This window comes from Plecotus auritus (genome assembly GCF_963455305.1).
Source record: "Plecotus auritus genome assembly, chromosome: 1".
Taxonomy (NCBI): domain Eukaryota; kingdom Metazoa; phylum Chordata; class Mammalia; order Chiroptera; family Vespertilionidae; genus Plecotus; species Plecotus auritus.
The window spans coordinates 12,098,215-12,123,451 of NC_137770.1; the positions used below are offsets into that span (position 1 = coordinate 12,098,215).

Sequence of the window (25,237 nt, forward strand, 5' to 3'; positions counted from 1 at the left end):
TACTTCAGCTCAAATGGAGAAAATCTTTATAAAATCCCAATCACCAGGTTTAGTACATCCCACGATGAGCATCTTTAGTAGCAACAGGAAACAAAATGTGTCAGGGACCCGGCCAAACTCACACAGCAGCAGGTGAGACTCCCGACGCAAACAAATGACTCCCTACAGAACATAAACATGGAGTGTCCCCCAAGAAAGGTACACGAGGTCAGACTCCCAACAAACATGAATGGCTCCCTATGGAACGTAAACATGGAGTGTCCCCCAAGAATGGTACACAGAGGTCAGACTCCCGATAAACATGAATGACTCCCTATGGAAAGTAAACAATGGAGTTTCCCCCAGAATGGTACACAGAGGTCAGACTCCCGACAAACATGAATGACTCCCTATGGAACGTAAACATGGAGTGTCCCCCAAAACACGTACACAGAGGTCAGACTCCCAACAAACATGAATGGCTCCCTATGGAACGTAAACATGGAGTGTCCCCCAAGAATGGTACACAGAGGTCAGACTCCCGACAAACATGAATGACTCCCTATGGAACGTAAACATGGAGTGTCCCCCAAAACATGTACACAGAGGTCAGACTCCCAACAAACATGAATGACTCCCTATGGAACGTAAACATGGAGTCCCCCCAAAAAAGTACACAGAGGTCATACTCATGATAAAAACGAATGACTCTCTGTGGAACATAAACATAGTGTCCCCCAAGAATGGTACACAGAAGTCAGACTCCCGATAAACATGAATGTAAATATAGGGTGATGCAAAAAATGTGCACACCGTGAAAAGAAATATCAACCCCCGAAGGAAAAGAATGACTGCCTTTTGAACATAAATATAGGGTGTCCCCTCCCCCCCAAAAAAACCAAATGTACACTCAGGTGTGACTCTAGTGGAAGAGAATGACTCCCAATGGAACAGAATGTAGAGTTCCAAAAAAACGTGCACACACCTTAACAGCTGACAACTCACTGAATTTCCACCCTTTTCAAGTCTAACTGATTTGAAGAAATGGCTGAAGCCAGACTAAGCTTTGAGCGAAGAACATTTCCCCACGAGGCTTTTTATGGGGATCCATTAAAGATAAAGGAGGCGTCCAGGGCAGCTGTGGAAAGAGAGGCGAACACACACCAAACCGAAGGGACGATTCTTGTTGTCTGCGCCTCCATCGCTCGCCTTAGCTCTGGCGCTGCTGCTGAGGAAGCGATGGAACCGCACACACCGAGAACCGCTGCGTTCTGTCTGTGCGCCCCCCTGTCCACCGCGGCCGCGATGCCTGGACTGTGGCCCGTTCTGGACCAGACACCTCATCCTTTATGTGTCCCCAAAAGAAAGTCCAGAGGATACATCTTCTTTGCGCAAAGCTTAGTCTGGCTTCACCCATTACCATTACGTCAAATTCGTTAACCCTGAAATGGAGTGAAAATTATATATTTGGGGGACACCTCAAAGCACATATTTCACGAGGGTGAACACATGTATGTAATATATTAAATGTGGTTTCTACCCCAGGAAGTCACTCAGAGACAATAAATCAAAGTCTCATCCTCGATGGGGGACACTGGGGCGCTGCAGCCACTTTCCAAATCAGGCTGCACCTGCCTCTCGCACACGCTCCCCTCTGCACACAGAGGACACTTGCTTGCTGGGGCGGGATGGGCAGGGCTTCTCTCTGCCCCATCACCCAGGCCGGGCAGACCCAGTGTTTATAGAAAAGTGAGCAGGGGAGGCAGGTCCCCGTGTGGCCCCAGGAGCCAGCTGGAGAGAGGCAAAGCCTGAGGCCACCTGCCTGGAAGACCACCCTGGCCTGCAGGACGTGGGGCCCAGGCCTGGCTTGGCAACGCTCTGGGTTAACAGTGAGCCTGACTCCAGGGTCCACCCAGGACCTCAAGGTCTTTGTAGTCTGGCCGGCCTGGGCTTCTCCTGGGACCACCTGGCTTCCGGGAGAGGGAGTCGAGTTTCCGGACCACGAGGGCCCAGCCCTGAGAGAGTGCGTGCACGTGTGTATCTGCTCACCCGCACACGCACACGCACGCTTTAATGGAGGTGATGTAGCGAACACGTGTTCTAAGGGGCACGCTCACATAGTGGCTGCCTCTGGGAAGTCGGTTTGTCATTGCATTGTGAGCGTCCCCAGGCCACAGTGGATTTGTTTGAAAGATACCAGAGCCTGGAGGGTCAGACGGAGTTCCACATATGGTGTGTGACCCTAAGGGCTGGTGCAGCGTTGTCACTAACAGAACAAATGGGAGAGCACGGGAACCCCTTTCCTCCTTCTACAGCTGCTCCGGGCACCGCAGGCAGACAGGAGCGGAGGCCGTTGTCCTCAGAAGGCACGTTGGTAGTTTGAAGGCTCGGGAGCTGCTTTGGGGTCAGGAGGACGGGGCCACTACGGGTCCTCTGGCTTTTCGGTACGGGTCACTGGTGGTCTGTTATGGTTGTTTTATGGTTTTTTTGGGGGGTTTTTTTTTGGATTTTTTTTTTTTTTCATAAATAAGGGAGGGTATCTGGTGAGGAACTGGTGAAGGGGAAGGAATATCTAGTGTCTGGAACAGGGAGAGCCTATTTAGGAGGGGGTGGGAGGTCCACGGATGACCAGAACTGAAGGCGCTTCCACAAAGCCGGGCGGGCCGCTGGTGACTTGTTTTTGTTCGTCCTTTTGTTCTTTTTGCGCCGAGCGGCTAAAGTGTTATCCCCAGGTAACCCAAGAGAAGAAGGACAAAAGAAAACAACACAAAACAGCCAGTAAATGAACTGAATAATAACAAGTGACGCTACATTGGCTACACGCACTTGGGAATCAGAATCCTGCCCAGCCCAGGAGAGATGGAAACAATACCCACGGCACAACCAGAATCAGGACTCGGTGAGTCCTTTATGCTCCGACTCCGTTTAGTTAATTCAGTGGCACCCCTGTGCCAGTGCTTTACTTGGCACGTGAGGAGAAGTCTATACTGCTCTAGGAGCTGATGCGTTAGACCATTTTTCAGTTTCAGTGTGTTAGATTATTAAATATGTTTGTTTGTTAATTTAGGACTTGGCTTTTCTCACTCATCCCTTTTTAAAAATATGTTTTTATTGATTTCAGAGAGAGGAAGGGAGAGGGAGAGAGAAATAGAAAGAGCAATGATGTTTCCATCATGGATTGGCTGCCTCCTGATTCAAGCCCACAACCCAGGCAGGTGCCCTGACCAGGAATCAAACCGTGACCTCCCGGTTCATGGGACGATGCTCAACCAACTGAGCTACAGTACCATCTGGGCTTACTCATCCATTTTAATGACAGGCTTCCCGACACCTTGGCTCACACACAACTAACTCCTGCTCCTGTTCAAAGACCTTGGAAGACTTAATGGTATGTTTCTGTAGTAAAATAGTCTACCTCCACTATTTTATTTTTTCCATTGATCTTTAGAGAGAATGTGGGGGGGGGGGGAAGAAAGAGAGAGAGAGAGAGAGAGAGAGAGAGAGAGAGAGAAACATCCATGTGAGAGAGACACATCCACTGGTTGCTTCTCGCATGAATCCCAACTGGGGCCCGGGATCAAACCTGCAACTGAGGTACATGCCCTTGACCAGGAATCAGACCTGCGCCCCTTCGTTCCGTGGGTCGGCGCTCTAACCACTGAGCTAAAACCGGCCAGGGCTCGCTAGTAATTCTTACACATCTAACATAACCTCTTATAGAGGGTAAGTTTGAACATAATGAAAGTACCTACCTCTGCCAAAACAGCTAGGGCTCTACCTCTTTTTGATTCCAAAACACCCTCAACATCAAGAATTCTTCCTGTTTAGCCCTAGCTGGTTTCGCTCCATGGACAGAGCATAGGCCTGCAGACTAAAGGGTCCCAGGTTTCATTTCGGCCAAGGGCACATGCCTGGGATGCGGCTCATTCCCCAGTAGGGGGCGTGCAGGAGGCAGCCAATCAATAGTTCTTTCTCATTATTTTTTTTAAAATATATTTTATTGATTTTTTACAGAGAGGAAGAGAGAGGGATAGAAAGTTAGAAACATCGATGAGAGAGAGACATCGATCAGCTGCCTCCTGCACGCCCCCTACTGGGGATGTGCCCGCAACCCAGGTACATGCCCTTGACCGGAATCGAACCTGGGACCCTTTAGTCCGCAGGCCGACGCTCTATCCACTGAGCCAAACCAGTTAGGGCTCTTTCTCATTATTGATGTTTCTATCTCTCTCCCTCTTCCTTCATCTCTAAAATCAATAAAAATATATATTTTGAAAAAATATTCCTGTTTAGATCCTTACACATCCTCTACTCTAAACCTACCCTTCATGACCTTTAAATTATAGTCTTATCAGAGCAGACAATTGGCCTAACTTTCTGAGCATGTCATGTACACGTACATGAACATAACTGATTTACCCCATGATTTCTCATAGGGGGTTCAAGTCCATAGACCGGCATAGAGGAACCTCGGTTACTTCTTTCCCCATAGCGCCACCTGTTGACCACAGCTCACACCACAGGATGAGGACCCACTACTCAATGCTGGGGCCCCAGGCTGGTTCAGCATCTTCAGGGACTAAAGCAGCTTGAAGTGCAGGCAGTGCTCACAGGGGTTAAAGTTCAAGCCCCATAATCCGTCAGACCTGGGTTCGGATCCCAGCTCCACCACTTATTCTCTGGGCCAGTGCTTAACCCTGTCAAACCTCACTTTCCCAGCTCTGAACAGGGGATAGGAATCGTGCCTACCTCACCCGGCAGTTAGAACTAAAGGCGATAGATAAGCGGGTCAACTACCTAAAGGGTGCTGAGCCCAGGAAGCACCATTGCACGGCTGCCGTTACTAATATTTACCACTGACCTGCTCATTCATGGAGCCAAACGACAGTTTGGATCAGTCAAGCATTTTTTTCTCTGAAAGGTTTGCTAACTCAGTTAGGCTGATTATATTCATTAAGTCAATTTAACACAAGTTGAGGTGATAAATGTCACAATATTTAAGTAGCCAGTATGAAATCCTGAGGCAACAGAACCCCTCTAGATAAAACAAATCTTAATGAGCTTCATTATCATTTACCTGCATTTCACCTGCTGTAAAGACTGGGAATGCAAGCATTAGTTCCCACACAGTGGGCATGCGTGTGCACACCTCATTTTTGCATCTTGAGTGACACACCAGGACTTGAAGTGGTGAATGCCACCCGGAGAGGCTTGTGCACACGTCACACTCAGAAGGCGGCTTGGCACAGGCCCGGGTCCTGTCAGGTGCTGTACCGCCAGCCGCTGAGAGCACATGAGTCTCAGGCACGGCCCTGGTCCTCAGAAAGCCCTAGTGTCCTTCATAACATTGAGCTTTCTCAGGGGGCATGATGGGCAGGTTTACGGGTAAATAGCCTACACAATGATATTTAAAAGTGAATTTGAAAAGGAAACCAAGATGAGGGCTTTGTTTAATCAATTGTAAGATGCACATTTTCACCCCCAAACCTTACATCTCTGAAGTCAGGATGCAGCTTTGAGCATCTCTCGCAATCACTGTCGGCTAGGTGGCAATTCTGCCAAAATCGTCACTGCCACCACCCATTCATTTCTTTTTATGGGCACATAATGGTGCAGCTTCTAACTGACAGCTTCTCAGATCTGATGAAACACACGCAGCACATGCAATTAGAAATCCACTGCGGAACCTGTGGCACACTCCCAGAGACAGCCCTAAATGACCAGGTACAGCGCCCCCCCTGGTGGGAGGACTCAAGGCCAGGAAGGTGGGAGAAGAGACCGCACCTGCCATTCAGAGGGATGGAAAGATCAGAGCCCCCGAGGCCTTGCTGAAGACCTTGCACATGTCCATCACGTGTTAAATGCACTGAGATCTCCCTCCAGAAATGGCTTATCCTAGGCCTGGCAGGTATAAGGAACCCCAAAAATTTACAATCTTGAGCTCTCTCTGCAGTAACTGTATGGAGATCCGCTATGGACATTCCAGGACCCACTACCTGTATGTGATGGGTGAGGGTCTCATGCTAAAGGAACTAAATTGTTCTGGGACGAAACTGCCACAACACTGACGTGGGTTTGTATTTTCTATTTGGTTGTTCGCATACCTAAGGGGGGACCACTCCCCCTTCGGGCTCCTACACACGTGTGCACACCGAGCACGCCATCTCGTCGGTGCTGCCCTGTCCCCGAAGGAGACCTGAGGTCCTCCCCTTCGTTTCCCGCCTGCAGCCAAGTCACCCCTCCTACCTTTCCCCACAGGCACACTGTGGGTGTCCTCTTCCCCCCAGTTCGAGCACGAAGGCGTGGCCTCCACGGGCTCGGGAGGACTGCCTGGCGTCGGCTTCGCTGGTTCTCTAGAACCGCTGTTCTTGCGTTTGAAGATTTTGAATATGGCTCTAGCTCGCATCCAGCGCTTTTTCCTATTAGAAGTAGAGGTTTAGGACACTGCCAACCCTCACTGTCCCTCCAGCCGGGCAAGTGGCTATTAATTTGGGGTTCAGAAGGATGGAGCTCTTCGCTCGCACCATGATCTTCGTATGTGGGGCGCAGGGGATAGAACACAATTTGCAGTGAATTCACACAGACCCCACTCTGGACCTGCCATAGAGGGGAAGGTGCGGGCCCAACACACTGGTCCCTGCTCTAGATGGCCACAGCTTTCCCCACTCGTGAAAGAGCAAGCTTTCTGTTCTGGGCTTAAGTTACTCCATTAAATCAACTCACTTCTTGTGAACCGGAGCCTGGGACTCGCAGGAATCCACGACTGTTTCCTCCTCCTCCACTTTTACTGTTTGTAAGAAATTTAATTCTTCTCTGTAAATAGAGGAGAAAGAAAAACAATCTGGTTTTTAAAATAAAACACGTACATTGACTTATCGGCCCAGCCTGGGACCTGGCCCAGAAGGGCCGGCTTTTTCCTGGGACTCGGACATCACGGTGCTCAGGGCCTTTATGATCGCCGAGTCGGGACTATGGGGATGGAAGCACGTGACGTGGGTCCGGGAACCCTAACAGGTGGGGAGACCTGCTGAAGCACCGAGGATCAGGCTGAACGTCATCTCAGGAGAGCAAGCCCCGAACCATGTGAAACTCAGGGTCGGAAACCGTGGGCCCTGACAGCTCAGACCCTGGTTTTCTTGCTGGAAAATGAGTCCTCTGGATCGAGGCAGCTGCCCAGACTCCGTCAGCACACGGAAATTTCTGCGAGTTCACCGTGAAGTAAGCACCCCGTGAGAAGTGATGGCTCTCAAACCACTGGACCCCTGACCACCCTGCTCTGCTCCCAGCGCCCTTGGCACTGTTCTTTAGTCTGTGTTCTTCTCTTCCCACAGCCCTGCTGCTTGGCCTTATGCTGGAGCGCTTTCCCATAGGGCTCTGACCAACCCTCCACCCCTAGGCGCTCAAACTCACGGAGGGCAGGCACCACAACCCTCCCGGGACTGGGGCCTACGCCAAAGCCAGGAATGTGTCATGTCGGCAGAGGGAGGACAACCACGGTGCACCAACGACCCTCTCTCCAGCCTGTTAAGGGAGAACACGCAGAAAGGGCTCAGCCCACCATCCGAATTCCTCCCCTAGGCACCTCTCTTTACCGCTGTCATATTTTTAACCTGAACTGAATTCCAAAAGCGGATGAAGAACCATCTGGCAGTGGGCAGTATCTTTGAAAAGCCAACCACCCTACTTGCAGAAATCGAGACCCATTCCAGGAAAACAAGAGGAGGATGCACTGGGAAGATGGTCTCTCCCCTTGTCCTTGGGACACCAGTGCGCCCGGGGCTCTCTGCCCAGAATGCCGAGGTCTAGGCGTGGAGCTGGAAGCCAGGACCCCTTTGCGGACAGGTCAGCCCACACCCCTTACATGTGCCGAGCCTGGTCCTCATTCTCTGTTAGAAGTTTCCTGTTCCTGCTGGTCAATGTCTCAATCTGGCTTCTCAGGTCATCTTTTTCCTCTTCTAAGTTCTCCTTCTCACGAGAGAGCACCTAAAACACAGGTCAACGATGTCTCACACACCATGGTCCCTGTGATTCCACTGCTGGGAATCGGTTCCCAAAAGAAGAAACAGGCCACGTGCTCAAAGAGGCCATTGCGGTTTGATCTACGCCAGTGGGAATGACCAACGCAGCCAATGACATGGGGACGGCCAAGTGCACCATCCAATCAGGAGCCACGGCCCTCCTGCGGCCACCGAGCACTGAAAACACAGCCGGTCCGAGCTGAGATGTGCCGCAAGTGCAAACCAGACAACGGACTCTGAGGCCTTAATCACAGTCTTAAAAAACAATGTAGAACGTCTTGTTAATAAGCTGCCCGACCGTGTGGCTCAGTTGGTGGAGGGTCCTCCCAGGCACCACGAGGTCGCTGGTGAGATGCTCCGTCAAGGACCTGCCAGGTTGTGGGTGGATCCCCAGTGGGGCCTGCAGGAGGACCCATCAGGGATTCTCTCTCATCATGGATGTTTCCATCCCTCTCGCCCCCTCCCTTCCTCTCGCTGATATCAATAAAATTAAAAATATATACATATTTTTAAAAAATATTCTTGTTTCACAGACATAGAAACACACGGGGGAGGGGCTGGATATGAATTTCGGGCTGAGGTTGGTCGGCTCCTGCTCTAGAATATCATCCGGTTGGTGTAGCAGGAAAGTCGCAACTTTTGGCTTCAGACAAACTGGGTTGCAACCCACTGCTTAAGAGGGACGAGGATGGGTACCCCAGCTCACAACATCACTGCGAGGATTAAATGAGAGGACACGGGTGAGCACAGAGCAGAGTGCTCAGCCGAGGGTTCGGAAATAAAACAGTACTTGGCTGTTTCCATGCACCACCCCGACCCTGCAAAAAGCAAAGGTCAGGTGAAAGGTGTTTCTAACACAACCCCACCAGTCATGGGGTTTGTCCCCTTCAAATGCGCCTAGCTTCCTCTCGGCCTCTGTGTGACATTCACACACAGTCTCTGAGCACAGACGCCAATGAGGACCCATTCCGACCTGGCTGAGCCGAGGCTGTCGCCCAGGGCACAAGCCCGGTGTCCTGAGCCCACCAGCCCAGGCCTCACCTCGCACTGGCTGTTCAGCTTCCTCAGCGAGATTTCCATGCTCTGCAGCTCCTCCTTTGCCCCTTCGTACCGGGCCTGCCACAGCCGCACTTCCTGCTGCAGGTGCTCTAGGGACGCCTGCATCTCTTTGTTCTTGGTGCGCAGCTCCTTCTGCTCCCCCTTCACCAGCTGGTTCCAGAAGTTGACCCTGGGGGTGGAGAGCCACACGGCCAAGGGCTGAGGAGCACTCCCAGCCTCCATCCCCGGTGTGCACCCTAATCAAACCACCACCGCTCAGGCCTCCGTGTTTCCCGTGTGTAAATGAGGAATGAACAAAATCAGCGGTTTTCAAACTGTGCCCGTTGGGGTTCTAGGAGGCTGGCCCAGCTGCCCACCGTGGGCTGGGGGAGACAGGACAGGCAGGCTCGGACACCGCTTCAACAGAGCACCCTGTGAGAACCCTTCCCATGGAAGGCTTTGGCACACCTGCCGACTTGGAACAAAGGGTTCTTGGGCTGAAATACTTTTGAAATGCATGGAATCAGAAGAGTTTTGCTCTAAATCTGTATGTCTATGCCCAGCTCTTCTCCCCAATTCCAAGTCCCTTTCTAATTTCAACTCCTGAGACAAATAAAATATGAGATTCGGGAGTGTTATGTAAATCCACTGAAATCATCATCATCGTCGTCATAACTGCCTGATGGGGTTTCAGGGGAAGATTTATACCAGAAAGCTCACGTGACCAGAGGCTCATGGATTCACTTTGAACACAGATGTGCCCCGTTTGGCCCACATCACCTGTCTTTTTCAATTTAAATTAATTAGTTCATCAATATTTTAAAAATTTTATGTTTCACATCAACATTCAGGTATCTGGCTTCTCAGAGGGTGGGGAGAAAGCATAAGCAAAAGGCCCTGGCAGGTGTGGCTCAGCAGTTACAGCATCAGCCCATGTACAGAAGGGTCACGGGTTCAAGTCTCAGTCAAGGGAACAGACCTGGGTTGCGGGTTTGCTCCCCAGTGTAGTTGGGGTGTGTGCTGTAGACATCCAATAGATGTGACTCTCTCACATCGATGTTTCTCTCTCTCCCCCGCTCCTTCCCTCCCTTTAACTCTCTCTAAAATTCAATGGAAAAATTATCCCGGGGTAAGGATTAAAAAAAAAGATTAAAAAAAGGATGACCTGGCAGCCCGGGCCTGCCTCCCAGCTGACAGCCCTCAGGGTGTCTATTCTCCAGGAGGGCCTGCTCTCACGCTGACACTCCTTCCCTGGACCTGCCTGGCCACCGGAGGCACCTGAGCTTGTAGCCCCCAATACATAGTACAACAAGGCTCTCGCTAACAATTTCATTGGAAGTAGATCCTGGGGACTGCCCAGTCTGTGGGGTGCAATGTTGATGGCCACCACCCTCATGACATCATAGATGATATCAACAGTGGTGCAGTGGAATGTCCGGCTAGTTAAGAACTACAAAGGAAAAGGACTCAATTAAAGATCATTTTAAATAAATAAATAAATAAATAAATAAATAAATAAATAATAAATAAATAAATAAATAAATAAAGGCTGTGGGAAGGAAGGCTTCATATGGTCCTGCCTCTGGGTTGAGACAAGACCTGGATTTGAATCCTGACTGGGCCACTAACTAGGAGCATGAACTTGAACAAGTTATGTAATCTCTCTGAGCCTCTTTCCTCATCTGTGTGGTTTTTTTTAAGAAAAGGAATAACAATAGTGCAGTCAATTCTTATGATTCGCGGTATAATGTCCTATCAAGCCACCGTGAACACTAATTTAGTGGACACGGAAACTGTCCCCGCCAGTTCCTGAGAGTCTTTGGCCACATTTTTGTCAACCGACCACGTCATCAAGACGCCTATGTAATATGCTCACAGCCAAGAGCACCACACCCGGGACCAAAATGAACCTCATGTGCCGCTCCTTCATTCCCCGTGAGGCCCAGCACAGCCTTGCACTTGGGGACACTAGACAGCACTTCAGCACTCCATTTGGGGGCCATTTCAAACAGCGACATCGCCACCAAAAAGCACGAAAATAGAACTCCATGGCACTCAATGGGCCACAGAAGGGACACGGGTTTGCAGTGGGAGAGCTGAAACAAGGCAGGAGCCAAAGGTCTTGTTCAACTTCATCTGCAAACGTGCCCATCAGGCAACTCCAGTATCTCGCACTCTGGACAGGCCCATGAAAGGCCACGGCTACCGATTTGGGGGTTCAAGTGCGTTTCAGCGAGGAGGTGAATTCACCAACAGGGAATGCGTGAATGCCGAGGACCGAGCGTCTCTCCCTCACGGGATGGCTGGTGTTAGAGGATGAGGGGGCCCAGGCCCGATACAATCACCACCATCATCAAGGTGGGAGGGGAGGCCATCCAAGCCCAGACAATGCAGCCTCCCAGTGTTGCTGTCCTTCCATCCAGCCACCAGCTGGCGTGCCTTTCCCCTGTGACCGTCCAGCTGTGCCCATGACGGGGTTGGGAAAGATACACCATCACCAGGAGACTCGCCTGAGCTTAGCTCAGTGGGTGCTGAGTGAGCTGCTCTGAATGAAACCTGGCAGATGCGCTGCAGGGGCGGAGGCGGTTACCTGTCGACCTCCTGCTGCAGCCTCTGCTTCTCTTGGGCGGCCAGGGCGTTCGCCTCCTGCTCCTGTTTCAGAGCCTCCCTCTCGGTGCTCAGGCGGTTCCTCAGCTCCTGCAGTGCTGCCTCGTGCTGGAGCTGGTCGTGCTCCCTGAGGAGGGAAACACACCCGCTAGGCACCCACAGACAGGAGACTGCACAGCCTCCGTGAGCGTTTCTCTCTGCAGAGCTGAGGGAGGCGGGGATGGACACAGGTCTCCTCCAGCCCGGGAGCCGAGTGTCCCTCCTCCCACCCGACCCTTCTCCAGGGTCCCTTCCAGTCCCTGTGTAAGCAGCCTCTCTCCGTTAGCCCGCTGGGAACACCAACACTGTTTTCTGAACTCCTCGCCCTTCTCAAAGAAACCAGCACATATTCAGGGAATTCCACCCACGTGATAGCTGACCCCCCATCACCGGGGCCAGGTGAGCCCTCCTCCTATCTCGGGAACAGAGTCTCCCTGTGCTGAGCCAGGCAGCATGGGGGCCAGAGGATTGCCTGCTGGGGCCCAAGCAGCTGCCAGGGGCCAGTGGCACACAGGCATGTGCACACCCACACACCCTGCTCCTCCAGGCACCCCCAGTCCAGCCCTTACCCTCCCCCTCAGATCCCCCTCAGCTCAGGTCTTTTATTTTCTTCCTGCCTCAGTGTTTATAGGGTCCCGCACAGCCTCTCTGGAGGGCTGCAGAGAACAAGGGGGAGTCCCTGACCAGCCCCTGGCTGTCCTCCCACCCGCTGGAACCTCCCCTGTTCAGGGTGACTCGGCAGCTCCTCGTGACTCCTCCCCTTTCATTCTTCCCCACGCAGGCAAATCCCTTTGCAGACCCCCTTCCTGACGTTTCCACACCCAGAGACAGGCTGACAGCGACCACCCAGGGTTCCAGGGTTTGCAGCCTCTGTCTGCAGCCCTCTGCCTCCACTCTACTGCCCCCATCAGCTGCACGTGTACCATCTGCCAGGAGCCAAGACTCAGGGGGACTCAGACTTGGAAACCTGCTGTGGCAGCTGCTGAAAGACAAGCATCCTCTGGCCTTTAGCCACGGGTGGAGGCTGCTCTGACGTGGGAAGTGACAAGTGGGGGTGGGAGATCTGCCTGGCTTTCAGGGCAGTGATCTTTCTCATCCAGGTTAACGATTCTGGGAAAAGTCATCCAGGTTTGACAAATAGGGCCATGGACCGTTAGGTTCCCAACTCCTGCTTCCCTGTTGTGTCTTGGAAAAGCACACGGATCAAGCACATTCCAACCGTTCGTAACCACCCTACTGCAGGGAGAAACTGCGAGTCTCACTCCCCACTGAGTCTCTGGGACGAGGCTTGACACCCAGGAAATGTGTGCTGGGAACGAAGGCGTGAGGGTCCCAGTCAGGCGTCAAGGGAAATGAACACAGAGCCACCAGCCTGGGCTCCAGGCACCTCCACCTCCCACCCTGCAGACAGACCAAGGGCTCCAGCTATGTGTGCAACCAGCAAAACCACCGAGTAACACAGGAGGTCTACCAAGCAAGGAGCTACCGGCCGAAGGACAATGAACTCCTCCTTCAGAGCCAGTCAGATGCCACTTGCACAAACCTTCCCCATGTGAGCAGACATTAAGAATATCACGACACTGCTATAATACATCACTAGAGGCCCAGTGCACAAAATTCGTGAACAGGGGGCGTGGGAGGGGTCCCTCAGCCCAGCCTGGACCCTCTCCAATCCCAGACCCCTTGGATATCGCTCTCGCAATCCAGGACTGCTGGCTCCTAACCGCTCTCCTGCCTGCCTGATCGCCCCTAACCACTCTGCCTGCCTGCCTGATCGCCCCTAACCACCTCTGCCTGCTTGCTTGATCACCCCTAACTGCTCCCCTGCCTGCCTGATCACCCCTTACTGCCTTTGCCTCGGACCCCACACCCAGGATCCAGGCTTCCCTCCTCCGGTGGGCCGCAGGCACCCAGGACCCGGGCTTTTGTTCTTCTGGGCAGCCACAGGCACCCGGGACCCCCAGCGGCTTTTCTCAGGCCCTGGCTTTGTCAGAAAGGACATGCCAAAAGATGTCCAGTCGAACTAATTAGCATATTACCTTTCTATTAGTATAGATAGGGCCTGAAGGATAAGCCCCGTAGGCACCTGGTAAGGAGTGGGCACCACACGAGTCTCCCCTCATTAGTCAGCTGGGTGCATTCCTACCATGTGTAGACACAGCACCACGCACCCAGCAGATGCTCACTAAGCATCACGTGACTATGGGATGGATGCAGGAGGAGGCAGAGAGGGGGATGCCAAGAGGCAGAAGATGCTCATTCTGGCTGGAAGGAACAGTCTGATAGGAGCACACGTCTCGGCACCCCCGAAGGATGGAGAACTGGGAGGATAAAGGGGTGGAAGGCCCCAGAGAGTGGACAGGAAGCACTGGGTGAGCGAATAACGAATGCCATGGCCCTCACGCTCAGGGCAGCAGCAGGCGCCCTCAGCAGGCTCTGCTGACTCAATGCCCTCCCGGGACCCTGTGATGGAAACTCCCTGCACCTCAGCTGCTTCCACTACTGAAGACCCCGCGTTTGCTCAATGTCTGGAATCAAGGGAAGTACTGTGCGCAGGGACGTCTCGCAACCACAGGGAGTGGACGACAGCTCTCTCCTGTGCTGCTCCAAATGTGGGAGAGCCTCTCTTTAGCCACATCTGTCCCCCTCTCTCCTGAGTTGGAATCCCGTGCACATCACACCTCCCCCAGGCTCTGGATCCAGCTGCACCTGCCCCGGGACCTGGAGTAATATGGCATCTGCAGGAGCAGGAGCTCGGGTGACGTTGGCTGACTACACGCACACAAAGCCCTGATCTGGCAGAAGCGCAAAGCTGAGATTTGTGCGTTTTAATATACATCCATTTTACCTTTTAAAAAAGGAGTATGGAGGTGGAGAGCCAGAGGTAAAGATGACAGGAGATTGGCAGAGTATTTAGGCACTGATGTCAGAGATGAGTACATGGGGCTCTCACTATACATGTCTGTACATTTCCCTATATTCAAAAGTTTCCAAAATTAACAGTTAAAAACACACACAGAGAAGCAGATTTTGAGACTTTGACAGGGAAGAAAAGGCCTGGAAGCTGGTAAGGCACGTCCCTGTCCATCGGCCCCTGTGGAGAACGTCCCCTCCTTGTTCTTGGTTGGGAGAGAAGAGGAAGAGGGGGCAGGAATCTTCAGGGGAGCAGGGACCCCAATGCTGACACATGGTTTCCCTGGGCCGGGATCAGCTGGACACATCCTTCTCCCCTCAGGGACCCTCCTGCCCCTCAGCCTCCAGCTGCACCAACCCCACTTCGCTGAGGGGGACGTTCCATTCACTTTTCTTCACTGTGAAGCAGCAGATCCAGAGGAACCACGAGGGGCCAGAGCAAAGGGGGACAGGAGCCTGGAGAGCTCGCTAGTCACCCCGACAGTTGCCGGCACCCACCTAAGCCTGAATGCCTTGCTCTCCATTTCCAGAGAACCACGCAGCAGGGTCTTGTGGCGGCTGTGCTCCTCCAGGAGGGCCTGGTGCTGCCCAGACAGGTGCTCATGGAGCGCCCCCAGGCTCGCGTGGTCCTGCAGCAGGGCCTCATGCACTTCAATCAGCTGCTCCAGCAGCTCGTACAGCTCCTCCAGCTCCCTGTCCTTGGCCTCCTGCTGGTTCTTGGAGGAAGGTTCCACCTGCCAGGAGGGAAAAGGTGATGATGCCTCACCGGGTGCACGTCCCGGGAGTCACAGACTCTGCATCCCCGCACCCCCACAAGCAGTGAGGGGCCAAGAGCAGGGCAAGTTGCAGACACTAAAGTAGCAGGGACCCTCAGGGCAGGCAAAACCCAGCTGTGCTGAGGACAGTTCTACCAGCACTTAAGGAACTGCGCTGGGAAGGGCCCACGGCATAGACGGACTATCACGTGGTGCTACACGGAGTCCTGTGTCCCCCTCCATACACGTGACCTTTTTTGGGAAACTTATGCCCTTTCTCTGCATAAACTCATTGGGTGCCCTCTTTGACTACTTTGAAAAGCATATTGAAAAAGAGAGTAATAGAAAATTAGTAAGGATGTAGAATATCTGAACATTACCAACCAATTTACCCTGATATTTACAGAACAACCATCCACCCAACACAACCAGGAGCACCTCCCTTCCCCTCCCCCAAGTCCTACCAATCAAAACCAAGATGGCCAGTGTTCCTGGGAGGCAACACCTGTCCCTATCCCCTTGCCACGGCTGAGAAATGCTGGTCTGAGCTGCAGCTGAGCGAGGAAACTAGTCACCCAGGAATCACTGATCAATGACCAGGACATGGCTGTGATCCTGGACGCTCCTCCTTTCAGGCAAAGGTACCAGGGGGGGCATGTGCTCTGGAGGGCCTACCTGTTGGGCCTCCGCCTTCAGGGTTTCTACATCGTCCAGCACCTGCTTTAGGTCTTTCATTAATTCTTTATTGATGGCCTCCAAGTTCTGGCTGTTGTTTTTTTCCTTTTGGAGTTGCCTCTTCAACTCTGCCATCTGCAGAGCCAAAGACCCAGCCCGTGTGAAAGTCGGTTTCACGGAGTGAACTTTAAAGCAAAGCCCAAACGTGTCACCCCACGGAACACTTTCACAGGCCTTTTCTCAAGGAAAAACCTTCCTGCCCACTTCTTGTGGAGGTACAACAGCCACTGCCAAGGCTGGCAGAGTGGGAAGAGGGAAGCCTGGCCTCTGGGTAGCAACACTGAGCCGCTGCCCCAGCGCTGGGCTGCCTTCCATGGCACTTGTAGTGCCAGGCGAATCCACCCTGGAATTGCCGGGGTTCATAGGGTGACCCTGGACATTTGGAGCGAGATCATTCTTTGTCCCAGGGGCTGTCCCAGGGGCTGCAGGACACTGAGCAGCTTCCCTGGCCTCACTGCACCACAGCCAGGAGCACTTGCCCTTCTTCCCCAAGTCCTGTCAATCAAAAACACCTCCCACAAGTCCTGTCAATCAAAACACCTCCCACAAATCCTGTCAATCAAAAACAAGATGGCCAGTGTCCCTGGAGGCAATACCTGTTCCCATCCCCCTGCTGCAGCTGAGGATTGCAGCTCTGAGCTCTAAGTGAGTGAAGACACTGGTCACCAGGAATCACTGATCAATGACCAGGACATGGCTGTGATCCTGGACGCTCCCCCTTGCAGGCAGGGGTGCCAGGGGAGGCATGCGCTCTGGGGGGCCTACCTGTGGGGCCTCCGCCTCCAGGGTGTCTACAGCATCGAGCACCTGCTTTAGGTCTTTCAATAACTCTCTGTTGATGGCCTCTAAGTTCTGGCTGTTGTCTTTTTCCTTTTGGAGTTGCATCTCCAACTCTGCCATCTGCAGAACCAAAGACCCAGTCCGTGTGAGTCTGTTTTCCGGAGTGAACTTTAAAGCAAAGCCCAAACGTGTCACCCCACGGAACACTTTCACAGGCCTTTTCTCAAGGAAAAACCTTCCTGCCCACTTCTTGTGGAGGTACAACAGCCACTGCCAAGGCTGGCAGAGCGGGAAGAGGGAAGCCTGGCCTCTGGGTGGCAACACTGATTCGCTGCCCTAGCGCTGGGCTGCCTTCCCTGGCACTTGTTGTAGTGCCAGGCGAATCTGCCCTGGAGGTTTGCCAAGGTTCCCAGGGTGACCCTGGACATTTGGAGCGGGATCATTCTTTGTCCCAGGGGCTGTCCCAGGGACTGCAGGACACTGAGCAGCATCCCTGGCCTCACTGCACCACAGCCAGGAGCACCTCTCCTCTCTTCCCCCAAGTCCTGTCAATCAAAAACAAGATGGCCAGCATCCCTGGGAGGCGATACCTGTTCCCATCCCCCTGCTGCAGCTGAGGATTGCTGCTCTGAGCTGCAGGTGAGTGAGGAAACTGGTCACCAGGAATCGCTGATCAATGACCAGGACATGGCTGGGATCCTGGACCTCCCCCTTGCAGGCAGGGGCACCAGGGGAGGCATGCGCTCTGGGGGGCCCACCTGCAGGGCTCTGTCCGCCTTCAGGGTGCCAACTTCGTTGAGCTGCTTCTCTAGTTCGTCCACGAGCTCCTGAGTGAGGGTCTCCCACTCCTGGCTGTTGTCCTTTTCTTCCTGTAGTTGCAACTGCAACTCATCCATCTGCAGGGCCAAGACCCAGCCGTGAAGCGGCCCCTCCGTGGTCCTACACACACGTGCGTCGCTTCCCTCCCAGGCCCGCCCTGTGCTGTCTAACAGGGTGCTGCTCTCCTTTCAGTGAGCACTTACTATGTGCTTGGAACCTTTACCGACACTCACTCATACGATCCTCACACCACCTACAGGGGGCACATCATTAACCCCATGTCACAGGTGAAGATGAAGGCAATGGGGCACACAGATGTCCATAGTGTCCGCTCACTCTGCTGCAGGGACATGTCATGCTGCCTCGGGACTCTGCTCCATGAGGACTCGTGTCCCGCTACTGTGGCTGCCCTGCATTCCGCATTTCTCCCAGCTGCGCATCCTCACCGACACCTGGGTGCTCCCCCTGGCCTCCTGCTTACCCGTACGTTCCAGACACCACCCCCGGTTACCTGCTTCCGGAGCTGCTGGTTCTCCTCCTGCAGCTCCGGGCACTTGATGCTGCTCTCCTGCAGGGCCGTGCCCTGGAGGGTCTGTTTTTCTTTTTCCAGCTCTCGGATACGGCTGGAGGCTAAAGAGCAAAGTCCAGTCAGAGCCCAGATTCCAGGGCCTGGGCTTCCACTCTCTGCCTCCGGCCCCGAGACAACCATCCCCCTGAGCCCTAGGTCCTGGGGGCCTGGGGTGGTCGGCTGGGTGCCCTCCGTTGTTCACAGGGTGCTGTTGCTGTTGGCACCTGAGGGTTCCTCAGGCGGTTCTGGCCCCTCTGCTGCCTCAGCTGGGGCCTGGTAGGGAAGCACCCCAGAGCTTAAGAAGAAAGAAGGTGACGGTGGAGAGGCCAATGCAAAACCTCAAGATGGTAAAACTGCTGGAACCACTTTTTACCAAGTTCTAACCTGACCAGCAAGTCAAGGATTTCAGAGACTAACAGAGATGGCAGAGAGATGGCGATTTCTGTGCCAGCCCTCAGAGTGGCGGGGGTCTGGGTGGCTCAGTTGAGGTGTGTGTGTGGGGGGGGGGCCGTGATAATCGACCAGTATGTCTGCAGGTGGTAGAGACTCTGGAGCAAGTATGCCCAGTACTTACCATCCCTAGACAGGGCCCTCAGATGGATTTCATTTTGTACTTTCACAATTGCATTGAAAAAACAATGAGACAGTATATCTAAATTGCTTGAAAAGTCTAAGTGAGATCAACAAGGTAAAGACAGAAGGCAGATTTCCTCCTTTGCTTTTAAACAGCTTGAACGCAGAACAGAAAAGGGAGCAGAGACCCGAGAAGAATGGGAGATCTCAGCCCCTTCCTGACACAAGCAGGGGCGTGACTTTAGGTAAATGAATGGATGAGGGATTGGGGTGCTCCCTCACCTGTCCCTCCAGGCCCACATCCTCAGCCCTGGGAGCCTTATCACACTGCACTGCTCCTAGGGCTGCACCCCACCTGCTTCCTGTTCACCCCCTCGGGGCTGGAAGGACCTAGAGGGGACGCCGGCTGTCACCGCAGAACCTGAAGCTGGACGTTCCCATCGCCCACCAAGGAGAGCAGCACAGACCCAAGGAGCCAGGACAGACTGAAGACCCCCAGCAGCAGGCAGCTCAGCGGTGGAGCACATGAACCTCCGTGGCCCTACTCCAGCTCAGCGCACACCACAGACAAACACGCATGCTGTCAACACCTGGAAACACGCCAAGGGCCTCATCCTGACAAGGCGACCAATGACACTAAAAGCCGAAAACTCCACTAAGTCACAACCTGTGCTCATTCAGATGGCACCTTTGCAGCATTCGCTTTAAAAATAACAGTTTTAAAAACTGGGGTGAGCCCGGTCAGCGTGGCTCAGTGGTAGAGTGCCAACCTATGAACCAGGAGGTCATGATTCAATTCCAGGTCAGGGCATATGCCCGGATTACGGGCTCCATGCCTAGTTTGGGGCATGCAGGAGGTAGCTGATCAATGACTCTCATTCATCTTTGATGTTTCTACCTCTTTCTCCCTCTCCCTTTCTCTCTGAAATCAATAAAAAAATATATATGTTAAGAAGATTGGGGTGAAATATATACAACACTGGGTTCGCCGTTTTGGCTATTTTTCAGCGCATGGTTCTGTGGCATTAGATGCATCCCCACTGTCCTGCAACTCACCCCGCCCACCTCCTGACTCACTCAATGCCTCACCCCGTGGCTCTGTGCTCCTGGGAAATGATCGTGAAGGATCTCCAAGTGCAGCAGTGGAGCTGATGACCAGCCTCATTTCCTCTTCCCTAAGGCCAGCGCCCCAGAGGCTCTTGAGAGGACACAACAGTTTATTGGGAAAACAACCAATGGTTCTCTACTGGGTGCTGTGCTCATGAGCACCCCAAGAACCAGAGCAATGGGGATCTTTTAATTCAGCAAGGGCGATGAGGACAGCCATCCTATGTTGGTGCCCCGGGGACCAGGCACAGCGTAAGGCTTCACTGTCTCCTCTCACGAGATACGCATAGGAATCCTGCGAGGCAGCTTCATTACCCCCATTTTGCAGATAAGAAACCTGAGGTTTAAAAGGGGTCACCTGGCTAACAGGTGGAGGAGCCAGGACTTGAAGCCAGGCCTTTCTACTCAAGAAGCCACCACACCATCCACGCAAAAGTACATTCACGCTTTGTCCATGAGCTGCCAGCTAAGCAGCAGGAGTGGGAACACCAAGAAGAAGTCACGGGCCCTGACCTGAAAGGGCTCACAAACTACACAGAGTGTCCGAGTCAGGGAGGCTTGCCAACCCACCAGCCTCCCTGGCCTCTCACAGAAACATTAGGTCTGAGAGGTCCCTGCCAGCCGGCACCACTCCTGCCTTCCACCAGGGGGCAGTGTCCTCCCCATGAACCTGATCTCCCAGAGCAGGGATCCCTGATTTGCCCACCCTTGGTCCCAGGAGCGCTGAGACACCAAACCACTGACTTCTCACACAGATTCATACTTCAATGAACTGACTTTAGGTTTGGAACTGATGGGAACCCTTGAAAAGAAGGAATATCCAGCTGCTTTCAGCAGTCTCTCCATGATGCTTAGGAATGTTGATCAGAATTGGAAAAGCAGCACCTCCCCCTCCCACAAAACCAGCCCAAGGCCCTCCTGCGCTCTGCAGAGATCTAAGCGCACCTTCACCTGCACCCTCAGGTGCACATGTGATGTTGAGCACAGGAACTGGCTACTTGTTTGCTGGGTGCACTGCCTGCCGCCACACCCACCTTCCCCTGGCCAACCCCACACCTCCTCTGGGGGCTGTGAGGGGGCACGCACAAGAGGGAGGGGAAGAGGCCTGGCTCCCCTGAGAAGGAGACACTTAGCAGCCCCCGTCCAGGGAGAAGAGAACAGACTGCACCCATCTGCCCGATTATGAGATGAACGGAGGAAATCATGCCCAGGGTTAGTTATACTGGAGGTTTGTGACCTCTGGGGAAGGCTCCTGCCATCCAGAGCTTTCAATCCCCCCCGGACAGATCTAAGACAGCCTCTGGGGGTCAGCGTGCTGTCATGTGGAAGCTCCTGGGACTGTCCGCATGGGAGCTGAGAAATCTGGCAACACTTACTTTGTAGTTCATGTCCTGACTTCAAGGCTGCCAGACCCTTCATGTTCCCCTTGGGGAGAATTGCAATGAAACAGTTCCAAATGGCCCTTGAATAAAACCCTATTCACTTGGGGTGAGGATGGGCGGACACATGAGATTCAGAGCCAAGGGCTCAGCTCCCTGGATGAGGGAGAAGCCGCAGCCAGCCTGGCTCCCAGGCAGCAGGGGCTGCTACCCACCTTCTGACAGCTGCTCCATCTCCCAGCTCAGGTGGGCGGGCTGGTGCATCCTTTGGACCTGTTCAGCCTCGAGGGCCATGCGGTCCCCCAACAGCTCCTCAAGGAACTGCTGGGGGTTGCGTCCACGATCCTAGTGCAGGAAGAGGGGAGTGGTGAGGATGCCCCCATGCCACTCTCTGGACAGGCCCCGCCCCCGTGCACCCACCCTCATTCCCCCAGGATGAAGGGCCTCCATGCACCTGCTCACTTCCAAAACCACAGCTGCACAAAATTGACTCCAACACAGGGCCCGGCTGGGAGACCTACAGCCACTAAAAGACACGCTAACCCAGTGGCCTAGGTCAGTGGTTGGCAAACTCATTAGTTAACAGAGTCAAATATCAATAGTACAACGAATGAAATTACTTTTGAGAGCTAAATTTTTTAACCTTAAACTTCTTCTAATGCCACTTCTTCAATATAGATTCGCCCAGGCCGTGGTATTTTGTGGAAGAGCCACACTCAAGGGGCCAAAGAGCCACATGTGGCTCGCGAACCGCAGTTTGCCGACCACGGGCCTAGGTGATGAAGATACCTGACGTCTCTGAGTGGTGTCTGAACAAAGTGGCGTACAGAACAGGGCTTTAAAGCAAGGAATATGATGACGGGCAGCTCTGCGGCTCCTTAGCAGGTTTAACATGTCTTGGAAAGGCCGTAGGGACTCCCAAAGCAAAGCTCAACCCACATCCTAAACACTAGGAGAGATCCTTTTTGAATCAGTCACTCACACACACCCGTCCTTACAGAAAAGCAACACAGCAGGCAGGCCCTATCTGTTGTTTTATTTGTCTGTTTGTTTGTTTGCTTTTTCAGTATATATATATATATATATATATACATATATATATATATATATATATGAGGCCCATTGCACGAATTCATGCACCAGTGGGGTTTGTTGGCCTGGCCTGCGGGATTGGGCTGAAACCGGCTCTCAGACATCCCCCTAGTGGTCCTGGAGTGTGGGAGGGCACAGGCCAGGCCCAACGACCCCACCTGTGCACAATCAGGGCTGGGAGAGACACGGGAAGTTAGCGAGCCAGGAAGGGACTGTGGGAGGGCTCCAGGGCCTGTCTCACTCAGTCCCGATTGGCTGGACCCCAGCAGCAAGCGCACCTACCAGTCAGAGCATCTTCCCCCTGCTGGTTAGTCAACGTCATAGCGACTGGTCAACAGGTCAACTGTCTCCACCTTGGTGGTCAGTGCACGTCATAGCGAGTGTTAGAGTGGCCTTAGCATATCATTAGTATATTACGCTTTGATTGGTTGAAAGGCCAACCAGACGACCAGACACTTAGCATATTAGGCTTTTATTATACAGGATTTAAATATATTTTTACTAGAGGCCCAGTGCACGGATTAATGCACCGGTGGGGTTCCTCGGCCTAGTCTGTGGGGATGGGGCTGAAACAGGCTCTCCGACATCCCCCAAGGGGTCCCAGATTGTGAAAGTGTGGTTCTCGGGTGACACACCCCAGAATTGGGCTCCCTCCTCTCTGGTTCAGGGTGCGTCACCCGAGAACTGCCACTGCCAAGTGACAGTAGCTCGGCAGCTCCTGTGTTGAGCATCTGCCTTCTGGGGTTCAGTGCGTGTCATAGCTACTGGACAGTCAGCTGGTCACCTTGGCTTTTATATATACAGATTGATCTCAGAGAGGAAGGAAAAGGGAGAGATAGAAACAGCAATGATGAGAGAATCATTGATTGGCTGCCTCCCACAGGCCACCCCTGGGTGTGGAGCCCACAACCGGGGCATTGGCCCCTGCTGGGAAGGACCTGTCTGTTTTGAGGACCTTAAGTGTTGCCCACTCAAGCCGCTGAGCTTAGCAAGCAACTCTTCACCGTCAGCAGGTCACTGTGGGCAGCAGCCCCAGTAGCAGAAAGTCAGGGAAGGGTACAACATAACGCTAAAAGTGCCCCAATCCGTGGTGTGAGAGTGTCTAACATGTACAGCCTTGTCTATTGGACGAGTGCACCAGGCATGGGACTTTCCTGAGTCGTTTCCTTAACAAGGAAGGGGTGGGGCTAAGAGTCTATCCCGGGTTTCAGGGCTGAGTCTAGGCTTCGCGATTCCACAGTCAGATCTGGGTCCTGGATAAATGGCTATTCAGGTGAGCTTTTGTTCAACACACAGTTCCTATCTGAACAGTTCACACACGTCCTCTTGGAAAACCAACAGCTCTCGGCAGCTCTCAGCCGTTTCCTGGACATGAGGGCTAAGACACAACAAACAATACTATGGGCCTCTGGATGTCAGGCACATGCTGGGTGTGGGACACCATGGCTGGTCCCTTACAGGCCCCCTCACGGGAGGAGTCTGCCGGACTTACTCCTGTGCCAGTGCCCAGCACACATGGGGGAGCCGTTCAGCTCTTTCCCCTCATCTCTGCTCCCGCCCCAGGAGCCCTCCCAGAACCACTCGGTGTCTTAGGGGGCTGAGTCTCCCCTGAATGCCTTCACAGTTTGGGAACACGCATACATGGGATGTGACCGTTGCTCTCGGTGGGCAGTTTTCCAAGGCTGGCCCCACTCATGGGTTCTAACGACCGGGAGTGGGCGGTAGCTGCTGCTTTTCCATCTCATGTACATTTTCCCTGCAGGGGCCAGAAGCCAAGATTCTTGGTAGAAGGGAAGCCATGGACCTCCCACCAGTGGGCACAGTTCTGACCAAAGCCTGGCAGCGGGAAGGGTTTGCTCACAGACCCTGGATTCACCTGGGTACCGTCTGCCTGCCCATCCCCGGCCCTGCACTAGGTGCCCTCTGTCCTTGCACATTCACTCTTCACAGCAGCCCCGAGGGGGAGGCAGGGACAGTCCCTTCTTACACATGAAGAGGCTCTGCACTCACCAACTCCGCGCTCACCGACTCTGTGCTCACCGACTCTAAGTTCACTGACTGTAAGTTCACCGATTCTGCGTCCACCGACTACACGTCCACCGACTCTTCACACACCGACTCTTCACACACCGACTCCGCACCCACTGACTCCACGCCCAACCGACTCCACGCCCACCGACTCTGCACCCCACATTCCACTGTTTCCATGCCCCCCAATCCAAACGGCCCTATGCCCCACATTCTAAACGGCTCTGCCAGCGGCTCACGCCCCATGCTAACTGCTTTGGAATACACAAAAATTAGGACACTCTCCCTATGAAACTTAACATCTATCTGGGCATATAAAATATAAAGGAACATAAAGATTATAAATATATATATCCTATATCAATAAAAATAAAAATTAACCGCTTAATTCTAATTTTGTCTATCCACATTTCTAAAAATTATTGTTTTCCCATCAGCCAAATTACAGAAATTTGATGCATTCCTTTTAGATAACAACACATTCATTTTATTTTCTGGAGTCTTACCTAGAGAGCTCAGCTCCGAAATTCTTCTCATCATCAACTGTGAATAGCTCATACATGAGAACACCTGAACTCCACCAGTCAACTGCCTAAAAAACAATTTGACAGACTATTCATTAATGTGTAGTTTATTAGAAAAATGAACAAAATAAAGCTGTATATTTGGAAAATACTTTATTTACTTAGTTTTAAAAGTATATATTATGCTCAGAGGGGAAAGGAGGAGGAGGGAGAGATAGAAACATCAATGCTGAGAAAGAATCATCGATTGGCTGCCTCCTGCACACCCCATAAAGGGGATAAA

The 25,237-nt window shown here is 52.9% G+C and overlaps 1 protein-coding gene across 1 annotated transcript; it reads right to left on the reverse strand.

Moving 5' to 3' along the window:
• Positions 1-2,500: 2,500 nt before the first annotated feature.
• On the reverse strand, positions 2,501-25,022 carry LOC308243820 (uncharacterized protein). The gene is made up of 13 exons (XM_080659615.1): positions 24,937-25,022; positions 21,526-21,655; positions 18,195-18,313; positions 17,623-17,760; positions 16,850-16,984; positions 16,025-16,159; positions 15,093-15,328; positions 11,626-11,769; positions 9,039-9,225; positions 7,841-7,962; positions 6,703-6,792; positions 6,226-6,398; positions 2,501-2,693 (listed from the first exon to the last, which is right to left on the reverse strand). The coding sequence occupies exons 2-13, from the start codon at positions 21,602-21,604 to the stop codon at positions 2,575-2,577; spliced, it is 1,677 nt and encodes a 558-aa protein (XP_080515741.1). The 5' UTR covers positions 21,605-21,655; positions 24,937-25,022; the 3' UTR covers positions 2,501-2,574.
• Between the last annotated feature and the right edge of the window lie 215 nt (positions 25,023-25,237).

What these genes read in the sequence shown, in the direction of transcription:
- LOC308243820 (XM_080659615.1), bottom strand. Translation starts at nt 21,604, where the DNA reads ATGGCCCTCGAGGCTGAACAGGTCCAAAGGATGCACCAGCCCGCCCAC. An exon ending in GATGGAGCAGCTGTCAGAAG is followed by an intron (nt 18,314 to 21,525) that starts GTGGGTAGCAGC and finishes TTTGCTCTTTAG; the next exon opens with CCTCCAGCCGTATCCGAGAG. An exon ending in TGAAGGCGGAGGCCCAACAG is followed by an intron (nt 15,329 to 16,024) that starts GTAGGCCCTCCA and finishes CCCTCCTGGCAG; the next exon opens with GTGGAACCTTCCTCCAAGAA.